This window comes from Melanerpes formicivorus, unplaced genomic scaffold (assembly GCF_026170545.1).
Source record: "Melanerpes formicivorus ecotype bairdi unplaced genomic scaffold, bMelFor1.0.p_v2 SCAF_6, whole genome shotgun sequence".
Lineage (NCBI taxonomy): Eukaryota > Metazoa > Chordata > Aves > Piciformes > Picidae > Melanerpes > Melanerpes formicivorus.
In genome coordinates this window covers 24676319-24698282 of record NW_027142358.1, presented here as the reverse complement: position 1 = coordinate 24698282, position 21964 = coordinate 24676319, and the positions used below count along the sequence as shown (strand labels likewise).

The 21964-nt window shown below is 39.9% G+C and overlaps 1 protein-coding gene across 2 annotated transcripts in view; it reads left to right on the top strand.

The window, feature by feature from the left end:
- Positions 1 to 21964, top strand: part of CTNNA3 (catenin alpha 3) — a 414270-nt gene that overhangs the window by 373346 nt on the left and 18960 nt on the right. For both annotated transcript variants that reach the window (XM_068140126.1, XM_068140124.1), the window contains exons 15-16: positions 2602 to 2783; positions 21728 to 21833. In XM_068140126.1, coding sequence (XP_067996227.1) covers positions 2602 to 2783; positions 21728 to 21833 — 288 coding nt within the window. The remainder of the gene's footprint in view (positions 1 to 2601; positions 2784 to 21727; positions 21834 to 21964) is intronic.

Genomic DNA, 21964 nt, shown 5'->3' with positions numbered 1-21964 from the left:
TAAAGGTTTGGTTTGAACTGGTTTAGAGCAGTTTGGTCAAAATATGTTACTGTCCTTTTAGTGATTCAAAGGGGTCTTTTTCACTTCCATTCACTGTTCAGCTGACTGCAGCAGGGAAGCAAGAACATAGGTGAAATGACTTCAGGTGGTTGCTGAGTCTGTGTTGGAATGAAAACTTATCTCTCTAAGGCAAAGATTTTTGGAACTATGCCATTATCTTATAGCTGCGGTATGTATAGAACACGTTATTCTGTATTCTTGATTGTAAAAGCTCTGGAAAGTTCTCATGTACTTCATCAGGAGAGAGGGGTTTATTTTCCTTGTACTGTGCAAAATTTGAGAAAAAAATCCTTTTCTTCTTCTTAATAGTTTCATGAGACCGCAACCTACAGATTGCAGAAGTGTTAAATAATTTTCAAAGCAAGATTCTACCCTTTGTAAAGGATATCTGGCTTGACTCTGTCTGGAACAGGAGTTTCCAATTATGCAGACAGTTACTTGAATATACTGTGCTTCTTTCTGTTACTTTTCTTTCTTTCCTGTCTGCCTGTAAGCAGTAAAAATTCTAGAGGTGTGAGACTGGCCAGTCATTTGTTGTAGGGGCTTAGGAAAGGAAAAATGTGTGTTAGGCTATGAGTTGGAAAGAATAATCATAAGTTTATATGAAAGTCATTTCCTTAACAGTATAGCTAGGGAAAAATGTGTGCTCATGCAGCCCAGAAGGCAAATCATGGCCTGTGCTGCATCAAGAGGAGTGCAGCCAGCAGGTCAAGAGAGGTGATTCTGCCCCTTTACTCTTCTCTTGTGAGATTCCGCCTCAAATACTGCATCCAGTTCTCATGTCCCCATTGTGAGAAGGACACAAAGCTGTTGGAGCAAGTCCAGGGGAGAGCCACAAAGATGATCCAAGGGCTGAAACACCTCTGCTGTGAGGACAGGCTGAGGGAACTGGAGTTGTTCAGCCTAGAGAAAAGAAGGCTTTGTGCTTCCTTGCAATCCCTGAAAGGACCCTACAGGAAGGCTGCAGAGGGACTTTTCATAAGAGTGTTTAGCAACAGGTCAAGGGATAGTTTGATGCTGAGTGAGAGTAGGTTTAGACTGGATTTTAGGAAGAAGTTCTTCAGTACGAGGCTGACAAGACTCTGGAATAGGTTGCAGAGGAAGTTTCTGGATGCTTCCACCCTGACCAGACTGTTCAAGGGCAGCTGAGTCTAGTTGAGAGGTGTCCCTGCCCATGGCAGGGAGGTTGGAGTAGATGGTCTCAAAGGTTCCTTCAAACCAATTCTATGATTCTGACCTTAAAATTTCAGTTTGTGTGATGGTGAATCGCCTGAAACTTGGAAGGGGCTGACATGAATAGAAACACCAATCCAAGTTGCAAAATGGAATGAAGCAAGTAACCTGAGTGTTGGAGATTCCCAGCTAATAGGGATAAATAGCCTTCTGAAGAACTAATTCAAGGAAACTTAAGGAAAGAGAAAATAATCTTCCCCTTCCAATCTAATAGAAAAATACCAAAAATATAACTTCTACTCTTACCTAGTTTTAACTCTGTCATCTGCTACTGTGGTAAAATCTATTTTGTCTTAAAAGTAATGAAAAAAATATTTTCTCCTGGTAGACAAAATAAACCTGTCTGCTTCCTGGCCTGATTCTGTCACAGGAACTGTATCTGACCCTTGTCTGGAACAGGATGATTAACTGGCTCATGAAGAAGAACATTAAGTAAATATTTCACCATACTTCATTTTGAGAAGATATTTCCCTCTTCATATGTCAAATACTTCACTAATGCTTAAATGTAGGAAGAATACCCGTAGTCAGTATAGATCAGATGTTCTGATTCCAGTCTGAAGCTGCAGGAAACACACCACTTTTTCAGCTGTACTAAATCTTCATTTGAAACAGCCTTAGCCAGCAGAATGCTTGTCTGGAGCTGCAGCCAAAAACAGGGCTGCACCCAGTGTAAGTCCAGTTTGGCAGTGGCTTTATTTGAGCATTGAATGTTTTCCTGTTGGCATTCAAGATACTTTTTCGATAACCTTATTCCCTGATTTCTGACATGTTCATCTATTTATTTACCTTCTTCAAAGGATGCATATTTGAATGATTAATTCTTTCTCAGTTCTTAAAATGATACTATAGAACCTTCTCAGGAGAGAAGGCAAGCATACCTCAAAGCTGCAGGACAACTAAACCTTTTCACTTATTGTTTCCTCCCTTAAAGAATATTTAATTTTGTACCTTGCACATATATATAAAAAAATCTTAAACTCCATTGTCCCTGGGAAAAGGAAAAGCTATCAGTCACATTTCATAAAGGCTCTTTGGAAAAATTTATTCTTCTTTCTCTGACTAGGTTAATGTTAATGTAGCATCCATGGATGCCAGTGCCCCACTGGTCTGAGGTAATTTATTTGGCCCATCCAAATAACAGCATACAGTTCTTGAAATTCAGAAGTGCTTTGCCTGGAAAAATTGGCTAGGGCCACGTCGTGTTTGAACTATATACTGAATAATATCCAGTGATTTTGTTTAACCAATAAAAATAAAAATACTTGGACAGAGACATTTTGCAAATCAAATGATTTTATGTTTCAGGCTAAGATGACTCAACTGCCAGAGGCTGAAAAGGAAAAGATAGCTGAGCAAGTGGCTGACTTCAAAAAAGTCAAGAGTAAGCTTGATGCAGAGATTGAAATATGGGACGATACCAGCAATGACATCATAGTTTTGGCCAAAAGAATGTGTGTGATTATGATGGAGATGACTGACTTCACAAGGTAAGTATGCAAAGAAAGTCTACAATGTTTTTAAGTGTTGGAGGTCATTGCCATCCTACTATGGCAAGATGTACTGAGGTGGAAATCCTAGTCTTTTACTTCAGAGTGTGGTCAAGAACTGCATTCTTGGAAGATGGATTTTGATTATTCTCTTCCAAATTTCAGTAAATGTAGTAAGCTTCTTCACAGATGTTTTGATTTTATTTTTAGATGTTAAGTATATACAAGTATATAATCCTGTATTACTTGCTTGATGCTTAAATTGTGATTTCTTGGGTGTAGGACTGTCCTATCAGTCTTCATCTGGTTTGTAGGACTGTTAAAAATCAAAGGCTTTATCACCCTGTAATATCGTATATACAGTAATGGTCCAACAAGATACTTTCGTATCTTAGAATCATGGAATTGTTAGGGTTGGAAGGGACCTCAAGGATCATCTAGTTCTTACATTACTTTATCTCATATCTTTAGACAGCTTAGGTTAAATAAATCCATCAGTAATATGTCTTCAAGTTTTGTTTCTTCTTTAAGGGTGCAAGACAGTCTTGTGCAATGAAGGTTTGTTTCTATCTAAACAGCAAGTGAACTCATGGATTTTTCCCTTCCTATTGTTGTTGCTGTATCAAAGGTGGCAGTTAAGAGCTACCTTGCTTTCTTCCTTCTCCATGAAAATTTGAGGATGAATAGTGCAGAGGTCACAGCAAGCACCAGCTTTCCTTAGGGTTTGGTCTCTCGAGTTTGCAATTCCAAGGTCTTGGACATATAAGACATAAAAGTTTCAGACATTTGTATGTGTTGAAGCTACTTATAAAAATAGTAAATTTCCATACCATAGTCACTTGCTACCTAAGCTAATTTATGGTTTTATAGATTCATAGAATGGTTTGGGTTGGAAAGGACCTTGAAGAACATCTAGTTCCAACCCCTCTGCCATGTAGTAATATGGCGATGGTGTTTGATCACCCCAGAAGCACTACAAGCACGGCTTCCAAGCCAAGGTGTTACCAAGCGAAGACCTTTATTATGTTACAAAGCAAGGTTATATATTCTTGTAGAAAGCATGTGTGTCATCTCTTAATTGGTTATTTTCTACTGGCATGCATGTGAATAAGGCATATAATAGGTTAACAAAACAACTTTTCAACACATCCAACCAAATTCTACCAAGTCTGTCTCTTCAGTTACAAGATGTTTACATTGTTTTCTAAGTCAAAGATTAAACATAACCTTCTCTAACTCAGGCAAGGGCAAATCTTCCCCTACATTTACCCCTTTCTTTCTCTTAGTTACTGATAAGGTGTATATTCCTAGCTCAGGTAGAAAACATGGCTGTTCCAAAGCTATCCGAAAATAGCCCTTCTCCTACACTGCCATGGGCAGGAACACCTTCCACTAGATCAGATTGCTCAAGGCCTCATCCAACCTGGCCTTGAACACCTCCAGGGAGGAGACATCCACAACTTCCCTGGACAACGTGTTCCACCCTTGTACTGTAAAGAATCTCTTCCTAATCTTCAGTCTAAATCTGCCTTCCTCAAGCTTCAATCCATTCTCTCTCATCCTATCCCTACAAGCCCTTGTAAAAAAGTCCCTTCCCAGCTTTCTTCTAGCTCCCTTAATTTCCTACAAATGTATTACACTGCATTCATTTTTACTTAATCCCAATGAGTGCTTTATTTTTTTTGAGTCATCTTGGCATCTTAGTGTATTTGCATGTGTGCATTATCCTGAACTGTTAACGTACCTGCAACAGTTATGTATCAACCAAAACCAAGTTAATGTTGGTACTGAAATAACTAATTTTTCAGACAGAAGGCATTGAGAATGATGTTGGCATAAAGGCCTCAGATCATAAACAGAAGTATTTCAGGATGGCTTCAGGGAAGGCCAGTGATGATCACTGGTTGCTCAGCAGAAGTTAGGACTGGCGTATTGTTCTGAAGTAGCTTATTGTAGCTTAGATTCCTTATTTGATTTTAGAGGCAGATGCCTGTGTTTTGAACTTTTTTTTTTTCAGTCTTGTCAGAAGGGACTTGCAGAACTTCATTTGAAACTATTCTTATCCTACTGAACATTCATGAGCATGTCCTCTGCAGATAGACGCCAGGCTACTGTAAATTTATGTAACATATTTTTCCACCTTTCGTTAAACTTTGTATGTGCTAGATGACATAAGCTTTCTAAAACTTGATGAGCCTTGCTGTGGTGAACCATCCTATAAATTATTGTCACAGAAAACTTTGAATTGACAGATGGAAAAGTAATTGAGCAAGAGTAGAATGCTATCATTGGAAGTTTGAGGTAGCTAGCAGCAGCTGCTCATTGGTGATATGAACACAATCATTATGCCTGTTTATGCAAAACTGCTTATATTGATTACTGGAGTCTAGTAGTAAGCTTTGGCCGTGACAGGCAGAGGCAGTGGATAAAGAGGCATGTGGACTCAAGACTTCTTGTTTGCTAGTGGATAAGACACAAAGTTCCTGCCAATTTTATTCTGTCTGTTCACTGAAGATTGTTGGCTGCTAGAAATGGAGGGTTTGGTAGAGGTTTTTTTCCTGAAGTTTACTTTGCTGAAAGAGAGTGGAATTGTAGTTTTAGTTTCTTTAGGGGGGCTACAGTAAATAAAGCAAAAAGACTAAGAAGTGTGAAATTATTCCATTCCTGTATTCTCATGACTTCAACAGCAGAGGCATTTAGTGAAGATGACAAACAAGGCATTGGTGGCTCTGCTCATGGTTTCTGTCAGCAGCCTCTATCTGCAGCTCCATTTCTGGTTCTGACTGTTTGTTTGTTTGTTTTTCACAAAATACCATCTCAACTTGGTTCTGCTAGCTTCCTTTGTGTCTGACCAGAAACTTGTACTTCTTCTGGCCTTATGCAGAAATGAGGAGAGCCTTGTAGTCTTTGATTAGGAAAACAAGAGAAAAGAAGATGGCAGTTCTTTAGTTACTGGGATTTACGAGACCATAGGACAAAATGATGATGATGGAAGAGGAATTCTGTTCTTGTTCAGGTTTATCCATGAGGTTCATCACCATAACTTACTGTCTGATTTACCTTCCCCAATCTCCCTTTTAACTTTACTTGTGATCCTCCTAGTTCGCTTTAAACAGCTAGATGCTTCCGAAATCCTATAGAGCATTTCCATTGCACCCTCAAATCCCCTGGTGTGCTTGCCTTTTTCTGGCCCCTCCTAGCCCTCAGATTTCTATCACTTACTTCCAGCTCTTCTCACTCATCTGGGAATCATGCCCCAGCTCTCCTACTGATTCTTCTCTCTGGTCACCAACTCAGTTTGTCACAAAAGATAAAGGTACCTGTATTACTAAAAAGTGTGAACTAAGTGCAATGACATCTACTGTTTCACTTCAAATGCATGTAAGATTTTCCTCCCCTGCCTTGCTCATAGGTCAGCATTACTTCCTAAAGCAGTCTGGGATGCTTTTAAGAGTCCATAGCAATTCAGTGTTTGCATCATAAGATGCATTCAAGAACAACATTCACTTTAAAATTATTTAATCACAAAATCACCCAGAGATTGATGGTTGTAAGAGTTTTGTCAACAGTGATACTGTCCATCTGAGTCATCAGAAAGGACAGTTACTTTGGACAAAATTACTTTGGGCAAAGTAGATGAACACTCCTTAGGGTTCTATATTAAGAGCAGCTTTTACCAGTTAATTATATAAAGATGTATTTGAAGATAAATTTCTAGAGCAAGTACAATTTAGTTGTGTGCATATTTGTGTGCACTTTATCATACGTGCTTTGATAAACAGAGCCATCAGGATTTACTTGGTACAACATAGTACCTGAAGCAGATTAATTTTAGTGTTAAAATGAGCAGCAGAACTGCTTTAGCTAGAGCAGCAGAAATGTTATTTAGGATTGTGCAGTATGTGCAGATTACTGACTGTCCTGACAGAACTGTGTGTAGTAGCTTCAGGCAGTTGTAACTCTCAAGTAGAAACAAGATCTTTTGGATTTGTTATGAATAGTTGAGACACATCAAGTTGAATTTTGTCATGTAACATGGAAGCAGCTGATATTGCTGCTTCTTCCTGAATGTCACAGAGCTTCTAAAAGGTATGCAAACTTAGCTTTCACAAAGTAGTCAAGATCTTGGAGGCAGAAATCCTGAATCTGCCCCTTCTCATCTGAAGAAATTTTGGTGGAGTCTGAATTTCATGCATATACTACCATGTCTTTGTTAAAGTTTATGTGCAATATGATGGCTTGTAAGATGCTCATGTGGATGCTTTTTTACTTACTTTAACAGTATAAATATTTGCTTGAATGGTTCAGTTTAGCTGAAACTATTTGATCAGAAATGGGAATCACTATTCTGGTGACATCAGGTATAAAATGTAAGTGCTGAATATTCATCCTCCCATACAAAAAATTCTGAAAAAGACAGTTAATTGTTACAGCCCTGTATTTGAAAGTAAAGTCACCTTGTGGAGTGAGTCTTAGAACCGAAAGAGAAACATTTTAGGAGAAAACAACACCAGCAACAAAAACCCCACCAGTTTGGTTGAATTACACAGAGTATTACTCCAAGCATTTAAATACCCAATTTGCCTGCAAATTGAGTGGATTTTTTTTCTCCTGTAGTATGCATAATTAACATCAATAGTACTGTTACTAAACAAACATTGTAAATCATGGTTGTAGACTCTGCAATTCCTAACAAGATGGTCTAAAACAAAGTCGGAATTTCCTTCCAGACTGCAAAACAAGTGGTTTCTAAATAGATGGACAGTATGCAGCTAGAGAGGAGATTAAGTGGAACAAATAACATCATGGTTAGGAGCTTGCTGTTTTGCAGGTTAACAAAGCATGTTAAACACTCATAAACCAGTGCAGCAAACAGCTAATGACTAAAATGAGCATAACATTGCTTTTGTTTCTCTGTAACACAGCTAAACCATTGACAGCTGCCTTCAATAAACAGTCTTTTACTATTGCTCAAAACTGGACTAGAGATAGCTAAAGAGGACAGATTAATTAAAGCTACATGGCAGCCTCAAGTTAGGAGGGTGGGTACATATGCATGCCTGTGTGCCTCGGCTTTGGTTTGAATCTGCATTTTTGCAGTCTCCTCTTTCTTTTGCATCATCTCTTGTTTCTTTCACCACAACCTTTTTACACATTTCTATTCTCACCTGGGAAGCCAGTGGGAGGCAAATCCCTTTTGGGTGTGACAGATCATGGAAGAACTGTACCTTTATGAGCATAATTAGGCCCAGCACAAAGACAAGCAGTGCCACCTCATAGTAGTTTGGGTTGTGCTCTCTAGACATTCACCATTTCACAGGGCTGGACAGAAGCGATGTCAGCTCCCTAGCAAGGGGAAGCAGAGCACCTCAGAGGTCATCACCTTTGAAGGCCCCTTCTAACCGAAAACCATTCTATGATTCTGTGATATCTGCTTGCTCAGTTGCAGGCCTCTGCAGGGTTAGTCAGCACCACCACTCCAACTGGGACCACTCAGTTTCCATCCACAGCCATCTTTCTCTTTGATGCTCAGTTCAACAGCATCTGGATGCAGAAAGGGGCACAGGGTGCTGGTAATAAGATCTATCAGCAGCCCTGGACAAGGTAAGCAGTGAAGGAGCTGTATGGTCTAGCCAGGAGCAAAAGGTGAAGGCAGCCAAGCCAAATTCCAGCATGTGCATGAGTGGTGCATCCAAGAAACAAGCTACTAGCAAAGGAGGTCCAAAGTCCATCCAGAAGCTAGGGCTAGAAACAGGGCTGTGATCCAGGTCAGAGCTTGAAGACATGTGGACCAGATCTTAAATGGAGGAGCTCTTGTGCCAGTGGGCACGGGCTGTGGGAGAAAGCCTCAGGTGAGGCTTGTCAGGACCATTAAGGCCTATTGTAGTCTACCTGGACTTCAGCAAGGCCTTTGATACCATCCCCTACAGCAAAATCCTGGCCAAGCTGTCAGCCCGTGGGTTGGACAGCAGCACTCTGTGCTGGGTTAGGAACTGGCTAGAGGGCTGAGCCCAGAGAGTGGTGGTGAATGGTGCCACATCCAGCTGGCGGCCAGTCACTAGTGATGTCCCCCAGGGATCAGTGCTGGGCCCCATCCTGTTCAATATCTTTATTGATGATCTGGATGAGGGGATTGAGTCCATCATCAGTAAATTTGCTGATGACACCAAGCTGGGGGTGGGTGTTGATCTATTAGAGGGTGGGAGAGTTCTGCAGAGGGACCTTGACAGGCTGGATAGATGAGCAGAGTCCAATGGCATGAGATTTAACACATCTAAGTGCCAGGCTTTATACATTGGCTACAATAACCCCATGCAGTGCTACAGGCTGGGGTCAGAGTGGCCAGGCAGAAAGGGACCCTGGGGGTACTGGTTGATAGTAGGCTGAACATTAGCCTGCAGTGTGCCCAGGTGGCCAAGAAGGCCAGTGGCATCCTGGCCTCTATCAGGAACAGTGTGGCCAGCAGGAGCAGGGAGGTCGTTCTGCCCCTGTACTCAGCACTGGTTAGGCCACAGCTTGAGTCCTGTGTCCAGTTCTGGGCCCCTCAGTTTAGGAAAGATGTTGACTTGCTGGAGCGTGTCCAGAGAAGGGCAACAAAGCTGGAGAGGGATTTGGAGCACAAGCCCTAGGAAGAGAGACTGAGGGAACTGGGGTTGCTTAGCCTGGAGAAGAGGAGGCTCAGGGGAGACCTTATTACAACTACCTGAAGGGAGGCTGTAGCTAGGCAGGTGCTAGTCTCTTCTCCCAGGCAACCAGCACCAGAACAAGGGGACACAGTCTCAAGCTGCCCCAGGGGAGGTTTAGGCTGGATATCAGGAAGAAGTTCTATACAGAAAGAGTGATTGGCCATTGGAATGGGCTGCCCAGGGAGGTGGTGGGGTCACCATCACTGGAGGTGTTCAGGAGGAGACTTGATAGGGTGCTTGGTTGCATGGTTTAGTTGATTAGGAGGTGTTGGATGATAGGTTGGACACTATGATCTTGAAGGTCTCTTCCAACCTGGTCTGGTCTGGTCTGGTCTGGTCTGGTCTGGTCTATTCTATTCTATTCTATTCTATTCTATTCTATTCTATTCTATTCTATTCTATTCTATTCTATTCTATTCTATTCGTGCAGGGCCATGGCAGGTGCATCAGAGAACTGTTTCTATCCTTCTGATGGTTCAGGCCTACCCAGGAGGAGAAGCCAAGTAGAGTGTCCAGATTGGATATGAGGTCACATTAAGTGACATAGTGCAATTTGCTATTCTTATGATAACATTCAAGGGAAAAACAGGATTTCTAACATTCTCCAATTGGCACATCATTGAGCTTGCTTTTCGAGCTTCAGTGGCTTGATGCAAAACTTGTTTTTCTGTGTATTTTGCTCAAGCTGTTGCTGAATAAGAATGCCCAGCAATATGTCCTAGAGAAATAAAGATGTAGTCATTAAAAAGGCAAGGCACTGATCCCAGTTTTTCCCCCATTTAAAACACAGGCCTATTTTTATGGCGTTTACTTGATGTATTTTGTACATACTATATATTTTTTTCTATAACTCCATATGTTCATGTTGCTCCTGAATTAATTAGCAGAAATTAGAAGCTTAAACCTTTGAAGGGTTTCCAGGAAATAAAGTCTGGAAACTTGCAGTTATCAGCTCCTTCACTGGAATTGTAGTTGCATCAGTGAATTAATTACGACCAGAAATTTGTCATAAAATATCAGTTGCTTTTGTCTGTGAATTTAGTGCTGATTCAACTAAAACTTGTGCCTGCTTCTCCAAGAGATCAGTCACATTCAGAGTATGGTATACACTCACATTTCTTGACTATTTACTGTCCAGTGGTGAAACAAAATGGATTTATGGCAGTCCCTTTGCTGTTGACCTGGCTGATGTTTGTGAAGTGGAAGACTGCACTAACTGTAAGGGCAGAGTTTATGAACTTGATTATACAGATAGTACCCAATGTGGGTACATAAAAATGAGTAGTAACTTCAAAGAAAGAAGGCCAGTGGTAGTTGCAGGTAGTGAAATAGAAATGGAACAGATCAGCGGGATGTTGTTTTATAAAGCAAAAGGGAGTTTTGTTAGTTCTGTGTAGGCTTTGCTGTGGTGGTCATCACACTTTGCAGATACTCTTCAGAGGTTTGCTTGTCACTATGAGGATGAGATGAGTCCAGTAAAAGGGTGTCATTTTCTGAACTGCTGCACTGACCTTGTGGAGGAGTCACATGGCCAGAGTAAAGAAAAAGGAGTGAGGAAGACCTGTAGGCAGGGAGTTCTCTGTCATCTTCCTTCATCTTTACTCTTAGAAGTAATGCTACCAACTCTGTATTTCAAGGTTTCTCTACCAGAATGTAGAACAAGAAAAATCTTTGAGAGAGTAAAAATTATTTTCCCAAGCAAAGAGATTTTGTAATGTTTTTATCAATCAGTTACATTAATCAAATTATCTTCTTTTACATTTGCCTGTACAGAAAGTTATAAGTACTGGAGAAAAATTAACCTTTGGCCCTTAATGTTCTGGACATATCCTTTAACATGATGTGAAAACAAAGCACACCCTGAAAAGCAAGTTTTATGGGGGAACCCAGCCACATCCAAATCAGCTAGAGTCTCTCCAAACTGCGTGCCTGGCTTTGGTGATTTAGTATATCAGAAGTGCATTTTAGGGTGGGGAGCAGAAGTTAGGATTTTCAGTATATGATACAGTCTTTTCCTAAAGGATTATTTTACTATTATTTTCCTTTTTTCCATAAACTTGGTTACAGACCAGTTGTTTGACAGTTGTGTAACTGTAGTCACCTTCCTGTGTGCAGCTGAAGACATGGTTATTTCAAAGCGCTAATGCCTTCATCTTAATAAAATCAATTCACCTGTATTATTTCTACTCCCCCTGTTCACCCCACTGAATCTCTGTCTTTCTTCTGAGTGATCAATTCACTTTCAGCTGAACCCCTGTTTTCTTTATGACCAGGAATCAAGCTGCCATCTAATAAAATATAATTGTTCCTGGAAGCTGCAGGGCCACAAGCAACTTTACTGTATTTTCTGTATGATGTCTTTTTTTGTAGTATTCTTGTAGTTCAGTTTTCTTTCTTGAATATGCATACTTCTGAGAAAAAGTATTCACAAATGATTACCTTGGGAGCATGCTGAACAGAAACAGTGCTGAACTGCTGTGTTTTCTGCTAAAAATATAACCAAAGTCTGCTCCAACCTTTTTTAATTAAACCAGGACCTTTCAGGGTTCACAGATCCTGCCAACGGTTTTCATGCTTTTTTCCTTCAACACTATACAGTATTTTTTAAGACAGATTTTTGATGCAGTGCCTTTGGCAGCTGCTGTTTTGGTGCCCTTGGGGATTAAAACTCTGTCTCCTTAAAATGGCACTGGTAGTGGTATTCATCTTCTCCTAGTATGCCTCAGACCTGATCTTGTACTACTGTTCATAAAGCTTAGCAAATAGTTTTCCCTCTCCATCCTACTATGTTCTTGACACCTCTGAGGCATAATACTTTAGGACAGAAAGGTATGTGCACACTGAGCCTCTACCCCAAACTCCTGGCTACCCTGCCATCAATGGAAAGCAGCTTTCAGCTTTCTTTGTATAAAAGTGGTAGTTCTGTTGTGGTCTGTGTTCTGGGTAGAGACATACGTCTGGTTTCCTGGAAAGACGGTGAGATGAGAAACACAAAGGTGGTGTTGACATGGACTGCCTTGTAGCACTAGATTTTCTGCAAGCCAGATGGCCACTGATCAGAGAAGATAAGAGCAAGACCCTCTCAGAGCACAGTGCTGCCTTCCCACACCAAATCTTGTTCTCATCAGCCAAGTTGAAGTACAAGCAAGGTAAGTGCTCTTCTGTCTGCTACAAACCACATGGCCAGGGGAATTGTTTCAGCTTCAAGGCTGATTTGCAGAATGACTAATACCAGTTGACCACTTACTTGTAAGTGAGTATCTGGGGATATGGAGGGGATATTGCATTAATGTGAATAAACACTAAAGGGGCAAGATGTAGTCTTAATGCAGCATAGAGCCAGCAGCACACATACTGTGATTTCTTTATTGAAAGATTGCACCATGGCTGTTACCTTAGCTGGCAGGAGATGGCAAAAGGCAGGAATGTAGACAGGTCTGTATCACAGATTGCAAGTGTAAGATTTTCTTTCATAACTTTTCCCCATACTTAATCTTGAACTACTAAGGTTATGTGAAAGGTATCCTTAGTGTCAGTAAGTAGTGGATCAAAGTTCTTCTAGTTCTTTGTGCTCTGTGATGGCAGAGGGAAGGAACAATGCTCTTCAGTATAATACCCTGGGTGAGAGTTACTGGAAGGAGTCTCAGGGTTCAGCAAAGGATCTTCGTTTCATGGTAAACTTTACAGAGAAACAGTTGTTTGAAGATATCTGCTGTAGTTATGCTTGTTTTGAAGACCATTGAGATCATCCCTGCAAATGCATCTCTGTTACTCCCCTCAGAAGTAGCTGATGTTGTCGTAACGTTTAGATTTATGGAAAGACCACGTGTCCTCAACATCCTGAGAAGCAAAATAAATAAAATACAACCAGAGTTGTAAGCACATTGTCCCACATCCCTGCTCCCACACTAGAGATAGTGTGCCTCCAGTTAATGTTGTATCAGAGAAAGAAGAAGCAGAACAATGTAGTTTTGGCTTTTTGCCATTCAGGTCATCTTCCTGCTTTCACCTGGATGACTTTCCATAGAGCTGAAGGTAAACTGTATAAGCTTGGATTAAAATTAAGAAACTACTTGGCTATTTACTAACACCTTTGATTTATATTTAGTATTAAGCAGTGATTGATTTGTAGAGTTCTGTTCATAAGCTTAAACATCCTCTTTTGGCTGAATCATCCATGCAGGACAGCATATTCCTGAGCCAGTAATAGCTGAGAAGTCTTTTCTGTATGTATGGGTCTGTGGTAGTAGCTAGACATTCTGTAATGCTCCGCTCTTAAATAGCAGGCTTTCAGCTAAATAGTTGCAAATAAATCATATTTCCCAGCTAATTTAGCACTTAAGGGTTTTTTATATTGAAATATACATGATTCATGTCTTGAACGTCTTCATTAATGCTGTTTGGTGTCTGTCTATAACTGCTTTTCAAGTAGGCCAGTCAGAGGTAACAGATGAAGATATCAGGGATGTTCTAAAAGTTATTTCCTTTAAGTGTGCTCATACAAGAAGGCACAAGGTACAGGCATCAGGTTCTGGACATTTGTTTGTTGCTAGCAACTCTGAGAGCTATGTTACACCAAGGACTTTTTCTGTCATGGTGTGGGTCACAGGACATAGCAGGAAAAGCTGCTGTCAAAGAAGTTACTGCTTTTGGAAGGGGTATTGCAAGTGTTCACTATTTAGTCTAATTTTCCTTTTATGCCTAAAATGTGTTGTTTGCGTTTCTAAATATTCAGCAGCTATAACTGTGTAGGTCATGTCCAGATTAATCACTGCAGTTTATCTCTGTCTCTGTCAAGAGTGTTCTGATTTTCACGTGTGGGTGTTTTGCAGCTTTTCTTTACACAAGCTGTAATTTTGCTTTTGGGACTTCCAGTTCAATCTAGATCACTAAGTGAGGCAATGAATTACTTTGAGATCCTTATCTTCCTCTTTTCTTTTTTTTTTTTTTTTTTAACTGACTGTAGGATTTGTGTTTTCTCCTCAAAGGATACTTTCAGAGTAGTCTACCAAATTCCTTCCAATTCATTCCTGGTTACCATATGGCAGGCCCTGAGGCCCCACTGTAATCGTAAAGGTCTCTTAGTAGGCATGGTGTGATATCTAGAATCATAGAATGGCTTAGGTTGGAAGTGACCTTAGAGATTATCTACTACAACCTCCCTTCCATGGGTTAGGGACACTAGCTGGTGTTTAAAGGCTAGTTGTTGAGATGGGTTATCTCCACCATCTCCTTTCCTTCCTGGGTTCCCAGATGAGAACTGCTCAGGTGAGGTCTCACCTCAACTTCTGACAATAAGCAAAGCAAACAGAAGGTGGGTGGGAGGAAGAATTGTTATGGAAATAGTGTAGTGGCAAGCCCCTGCTAAGTTTCTAAGTCACAGTGCCTTTCTCCTCCCTTACATCTTTGCTGGAGTACAGAGCCTACATCTTGTGTTTCTTTGCAGAGTCAGGCTGTGTTTGAGTGATTACTAATACTTGAACAACATTTGGAAGAGTTGTCTTCCCTACTAGTCCTAAGACAAGCCATAGTAAAAAGCTACACAACCATATAATTCTGGTCATGCAGTGAGAGAACCATTTAAATGGAAAGATAAATATATAAGTGAATATGTCTGTTTAATGGACAGCTTAATTGCGATAAAAGCAAGAAAGCAGGATTGTAGTATACAGAAAGAACTTTTCATGGCCTAGGACAGAGCACAACTCTCTGAGCAGAAACCTCAGGATTTTGTCAGGATTTCAGTGAACTTGCAGCCATCTGGGCTGCTTTGCCTGCCAAGGCAGCAACTTATTCTGTAAGTTCTCTTCAAATTGAAATCCTGCAGGCTGAGGAAACAAACCACAGCTAGAGTTTAAGGCCTTACAATAAAGTATGGCTTAATTTTGATGAAAAAAAATAGGCAAAGTGGCATTTTTATTCAGACCTGCAATGTTCCTTTTTGGGCATGTTTTATTCATCTGAAATACTCTCAGAGTATATTTCCCCATTCAGTTCTAGGAAATTTCAACCTCTGATACGATTTAAAAGTCTTGTTCACTGTGCTTTCATCTTAACATAGCAAAGTGACAGTGACACTTGCCAACAGCAAGTCAATGTTGAATATAAATTTCTGCAGAGACTGTTTGTCCATTAAGAAAAGTTTCTGGCTTTCTTTAAGTTTAAGAAAACCTTCAAAATACCAGGAATGGCCTGTCCTGCTGTGGTTGCAGCAGGCAGTTCAAAGTAGTAAGAAATGATCTATGTAAGACCCAAATTCTGGCTCTAGTTTGCAGTCTCTGCAACCAAGCATTTCAGCAGGTGAGTTGTTGCATCACTGCAGGGAAGGAAATTCCTTACTTTCCCCCAGCAATCTGCCACAGAAATGATGAATGATCTCTGTGGCCAGTCAGTAGCAAATTCCATATTTTTAAGGTGGGAAAATGTAAAAGTAGCTCTATACAATACTCATAAGGAGACCTAACAGTCTGCAGAGGGTGTACATTCTAGCAAACAGCTCCCCTGTTAATAATTTTTCCTACATCATTGCCCTGTGTTTGAGGATTTTTTTGGCATCACTGATGGAATTCTAGACAGTGACCATGTCCTCCTCTCATACTAATGCTTACCTCCCACCACCATGTGGCTACAAAAAAGGAAAGAGTTTCGTTATTGATGCTTGGTGAACTGAACAGGAATTAAAATCTATGTTTTAACTGCTGTTTTCTTACACTCATATAGTCAGTGTTGATGACTTGCAACGTTATTACACATCTTTATACACAAACGCACACACGTATATATCACTTTATGTCTTGGCACTTGAGATATGTTGTTGAAGGGGAAACTTAAACTCCAGTGTTTTGAAGTTAGTTTCATGACTGTTGCGCAAACCCTGAAAATGTGACCCCTGAAAGCTTGGAAAACAGAAAGTAAATACAGACAGTTACAGATTTAATATTTCAAGTCTTATGGAATTTATTCCAATCTGTGGTATTTTGGAGCATGACTCCTAATATCTGAACACTTGAGTGTGAGATACAAGGACTTTATTCACTGTGTATGTTTATATAGGTAGTTAAGAGGGATGAGGAAAGCCCGCCGTGAAAAACATGGGCACATCATGACACTTTTACTTTGCTGCTGTAGAGCTCTTCATAACTGAGTCATCAACAGCATAAATGAGAATTTGTTTACTTACTCTTTTTTCAAAGCATGAGCAAGGCAAGTATCAAATTGATAAAGTACAAAAAAAAAAAAAATCATTCAGTCTGTCTGTGTGTAATGGTTCTTTTTCATTATGTGAAGTATATATTTTTAATCTAAAAATATGAAATTAGGTTTCCTCTTTACCTAGCATTTTAAAGCCTGCTACTTTCCTGGTAAGAGTCAAGCATGTAGTGCAGACATTAAGACTACACAGGATTGAAACTTCTGGTCATGTCCTTCAGGCAACTGTAATATGGAAGAAGTAAAAGTAAAAAGTTTATTTACTGCTTTTACTTAAACCCTCCAAATGCAAGCAAACCCCAAGCGCCCAGCCTTTGAAGTGCAACAAACAGGGTAACACTGGGTGGTGTTTTAGCTCTGAAGAGCTGCATCTGAGGGATTAGGATTATAACTGATGTCCCAGGCAATACTTGCTAGTGTCTGTTGCCTTTTAGTCTGATTCTGTGACAATGCCATAATGAAACAGCAACTTGTCAGTGAGATATAGAGTATCTAGTATAAAATAATTAGGGCTAAAGTAGTAGCAGAAAAAAATCGATTGAAAAATTCAAGTCAAACAAGTCCAAGCCCTTCTTCTTCTGTAAATGTACTTAAAAAAGTGACCTTTATCTGCACTTTCATGAGGGCTTAGAAATTAGGAGAAGAGTTGTTAAAAGAATATGTCCATGGTAAAGGGAGTACAAATGTGTAGTGGACATCAGTAGGTAATGGCTGAAAATTATACAGAATCCCAGAATTGATAGGGTTGGAAAGGACCCCATGGATCATCTAGTTTTCACAGTTTAAGGAATCTTAAAACACCAATGTTAAGCTGTAACCAAATATTTCAACAATTACCTCAATTGTCTAACTAATTAACTCTCTACCTAAATGCCAGCATTTCAAATAAGTGCATGATCTGTAGTACTATGGCAGGAAAATCTGAGACTTTCTGACTCTGAGACTGTTGGAGCTCCAAGTCCAAAGGAGGGCCACAAAGATGATCCAAGGGCTGGAAAAACTCACCTGTGAGGATAGGCTGGGGAAGTTTACACCTTTCCTTTGGACATAAGAGCCAAACTGAGAGGAAAAAACATGTTCTAGCTTACAAGGCATAAAAATTTTTGATTGCACTAATGCATGAGTAAGTAGTATTTAGGACCTATACATTCCTGAAGATAACTGAAAAGAGTAATGTCCAGTTGAGTCATCTGCTTCCTGGTCACCAGCCTTACCTTCAATGTGTTTTCAAGTGATCTCTCATATCAAAACACATTTTGATTCATTTTAGCTGATATATATACTAGTTTTTATATTAAAGAAAGTGTCTCTAAAGAAGTCTTTCACACCACATGCATATTATAAAGGCATATTATAAAGGTATTGCTCTGATAGCATTGTACATTGTTGCTGAAACAAACTGCAAGTTAATGGTGCTTTTTGGAAGCCTTAGAGGTAAAGTAATTCTTTGGAAATACTTTGATAATTGATTCACCATATAATCAGAAACTGGTGTGGTATTTAGAAGATGGATTACTGAGCCATTAACAATCTAGCAATATGATTAGATATCCATATTAATAAACATCTGTCACAACAGCAGAGCAGATGTGCTAGGTGCATCTATAACATTAAAATGTAGATTTCTGATTAGTGCTTTCTTATTTTTTACTACAAAATGTTTAAATTACATTTTATATGCCATTTATTTCCTTCTTCAGGACTGAAAGTGCTTTTAAAAGCTGGCACCTTCAGCCTTTAGCTCAGCCCTTCTGAATGTACATATTTAGTTATGCATTTGCTAGAGATCCTACTGGTATTCAAGTCATTTGTGCTTTTTAAATTGCATTGATTTATTCCATATTAGCTTATTTCCTACATACGTTCCAGTGTGACCTCTCTAGGTGATCAGGCTGTGGTAGGGAATTTGGACTGGATGATCTTTCAAAGTCCATTCCAATCCCTGACATTCTGTGATTCTGTGAAGTGGAACCATGGAATGTTGTGACAGCTGAACTAACAAAATACTATAATGTGTATAGCATGTAACTAATTTGTTTCTGAATATCTTCTGTCTCTGTGGATGAGATAATGGATGTGCTTTTTAAAACTAAATCAACTAATAGCAGTATCATTAATAAACTTTCCCCAAGAGTGGACCTTAAGTAACATGATAGTCATGTGTATGAGGGCTCTGACCTTCACAAATTCAAGAAATGTTCACATTGATTCTCATGCCAACAGTCAGCCACATCTAGGCCAAGCTGGGGCTGGTCAGATGGACATTGGTCTACAGTTGGCTGAGATTGCCAGGCTGGATCTATTGCTGAGCTTTGATTGGAACAGCAAAGAGATCCATGTATTATTGCTGGGTCTGTACTGGTTTGGAGTTAGTACCTATTCTGCAGCACCCTCCGAAAACCTGTAAGTAACAATGGGACTTGTCAGGATTTACTGAACTAGAAATTAGGAGTAGTGGTGTAGGTCAGTGTCTGAAGCTCAAGACTTTGTGGTACCAAAGACCACTCATGTTTTGAAGATGACACATCTTTAAATCAAGAATTGTTAGATTGAAAGGCTTAGGTCTCTCACCATTTTCCAAAGCCTGTGGTGTAATACACATTAACATGGTCTAACTATTTTCTTATGGCTGTATCTTTCAAGAAACATTGATGTGAAGCTCAATTTTCTCCTACATTTTTGTGGAGATACTCTAAACTGATTTTGTTGTACATAATCTGACTACATTCCTTCTGATTTGAAACTGGAGCAGGGCAGGTTTAGGTTGGATGTCAGGAGGAAGTTCTTTACAATGAAAGTTAAAATACTGGAACAGGCTGCCCAGGGATGGGCTTGAGGCCCTGTCCCTGGAGCCATTCAATGTCAGACTTCATGTGGCTCTAGGCAGCCTGATCTAGGTAGAGGTGTCCCTGGTGACTGTAATGGGATTTGACAAGATGACCTTTGTGGATCCCTTCCAACCTGATGTTATCCATGAATCTGCAGTTATACTTAGCTGGATGTATCTGTCTTGTTATTTATGGTCTGTTCCCAGTTTCCTCATTGGGCAGAGCAAGTGATTAAGAGACTTTTTAACAATCCATCACTACCTCGGGGCATATAATTGCTCATAAATATAGAACTTTATGTCTCATCTTTGTGTTCATAGCCTTGAAGGTGTTATCAGCTTACTTAGCTAGGAAGGCGTTATGCTTAGAAATAGTGAAGTGTGAGGAAAATAGATGTATTGGGTTTTCCTTGCAGGGAATCCAAATCAGGTATGCAGTTTCACTAAATGCACTAACTGAGTGTGTGAGATGAAGTTTGGCTTTTAAAATTACAGGGACAAAAAAACCCCAACACAATAATTTACGTGGAAGCCATAGCAGTGAAAATAAAATTTATCTTTTAGGAGGGATAAAGGCAGAAATCTCCACACAGGACAAATTTTGTGGTGTTGTTGACTAGTAGATGGTACAAGATAGGAAGAATTGTATTTTTTTTCAACCTGTCTTTAAGCATCTGCTGTAGGCTCCTGAGCTAAGATAATCTTTCTTAAGATCCTGCACGTAGATCTGTATGATCTATGATTCTGTGGTCTATAGGAGTTTGGTTGTTTTTAACAACTGGACCAGTACCACAGTAGTCTTGCAGTATAGCCAGAGACCTTTCAGCACCTGGTGAAGGAAGGCCATGGACTGCATTTGTAGAAGGAAAGGGATGCTGCTACAATGATACAAAGAGATAACTACATGCAATATCTGGAAGAAAAAAAAAAAACAGATGTGAATGGATAGCACATGGTAATAGCCTCCCAAGCAAAGTGTTTTCTTCATGCACACAAAATGCAGGTAAATATAAAACTGGTAAGGAAGCCATCTCATGGCTGTGGAGTACAACCTAAGTGATTTAATAGACATTTTGCATCTCTAGCATCTGGATTCAGGGAGTTAATCTCAGTTAGTGGCATTCTTAATCTGCTGATCCGGTGCTAAATCAGGAAAGCTGGGAATTCACAAAATGCACATCTGCACCTATAACATAGGAAAGTAACACAAATTGGTGCTGGCAGTGATTCACCAAAGAACATGAAGCTTCTTTGTTACATTTAAAATAATGAAATCTTCCAACTGGAAGAGACCTCAGAAAGGGACTCAAATCATCCCATCATTTATGACATTAACATTCATAATTATCAAGGTCAGTTGTATGAGGTATCACAGAGCTCATCTGAGTTTTCTGACTGAACTGGTGGTAAGGTTCAGTGTGCAGGAAGTCATTAGTTGTTCAGTAGTTAGAAGGGAAAAATACCAAGAAAAGCAAATGAAGAGTATAGTGAACATTGCAGTATTGAATCCTGCATTTGCAAGCTCATTCGCTATTTACACTAGATCTTAGGAAGAAGTTCTTCAATACAAGGGTGGTGAGACTCTGGCTGCCCAGGAAGGTTTTGGATGCCTTCTCCCTGGGGATGTTCAAGGCCAGGTTGGATGAGGCCTTGAGTAGTGAGTCCAGTTGAGAAGCTTTCCTGCCTGTGACAGGGAGGTTGGAGTAAATGATCTCTAAGGTCCCTTCCAACCCCAGCCTTCTATGATTCTTTGACACTTCAATTCATGCTTGTGTACACCAATTAAATTTTAAACCCCCAACTATTTTTCTGACCAGACACTCATACCGAGTCTCAGAATACATCACTGTGCTGAGTGTTCTACAAACATATTTACTAGAAAATTCATGGAGGGGCAAGGAGCATAAATGATACAAGCAACAGGAAAACAAATGGCAAAAGTAGTCTTTTAAATCTGTATACTCAGGACTTGGCACAGGTTTTGCTTCCAGTATGAGAACACTGTGACATCGTTCGAGTACTTTTGCATCCAGGTGATGCCAAACAATACAAATCTGTGGGACATGAAAACAAAACAGTTTGGGGGGTGGGGATTCAATTAATGTTGCTTCTGTATGGATTAGTTGTTTTATTCAGTTGAGTTATTCTGTGCCTAATTTGCATGGATATGATTTATTCTCATTTTTTGAATAATACAGTAGTGTTCTTTGTTTCTTTGGAAGGGGTAGAGGACCTCTGAAGAACACATCTGATGTAATTAATGCAGCAAAAATGATTTCAGAGTCAGGATCAAGGATGGATGTCCTAGCACGGCTGATTGCCAATCAGGTAGGTTATTTATGCAGCAGTGTGTTAAACTTTGTCACAGATTAATCTACAGAATCTCCAGCACCTAAGAAGGTCATTTACAAAAGTGCTTGTGACATTGTTAGACCTATCTCTCTGTTTGGACAGGTGCT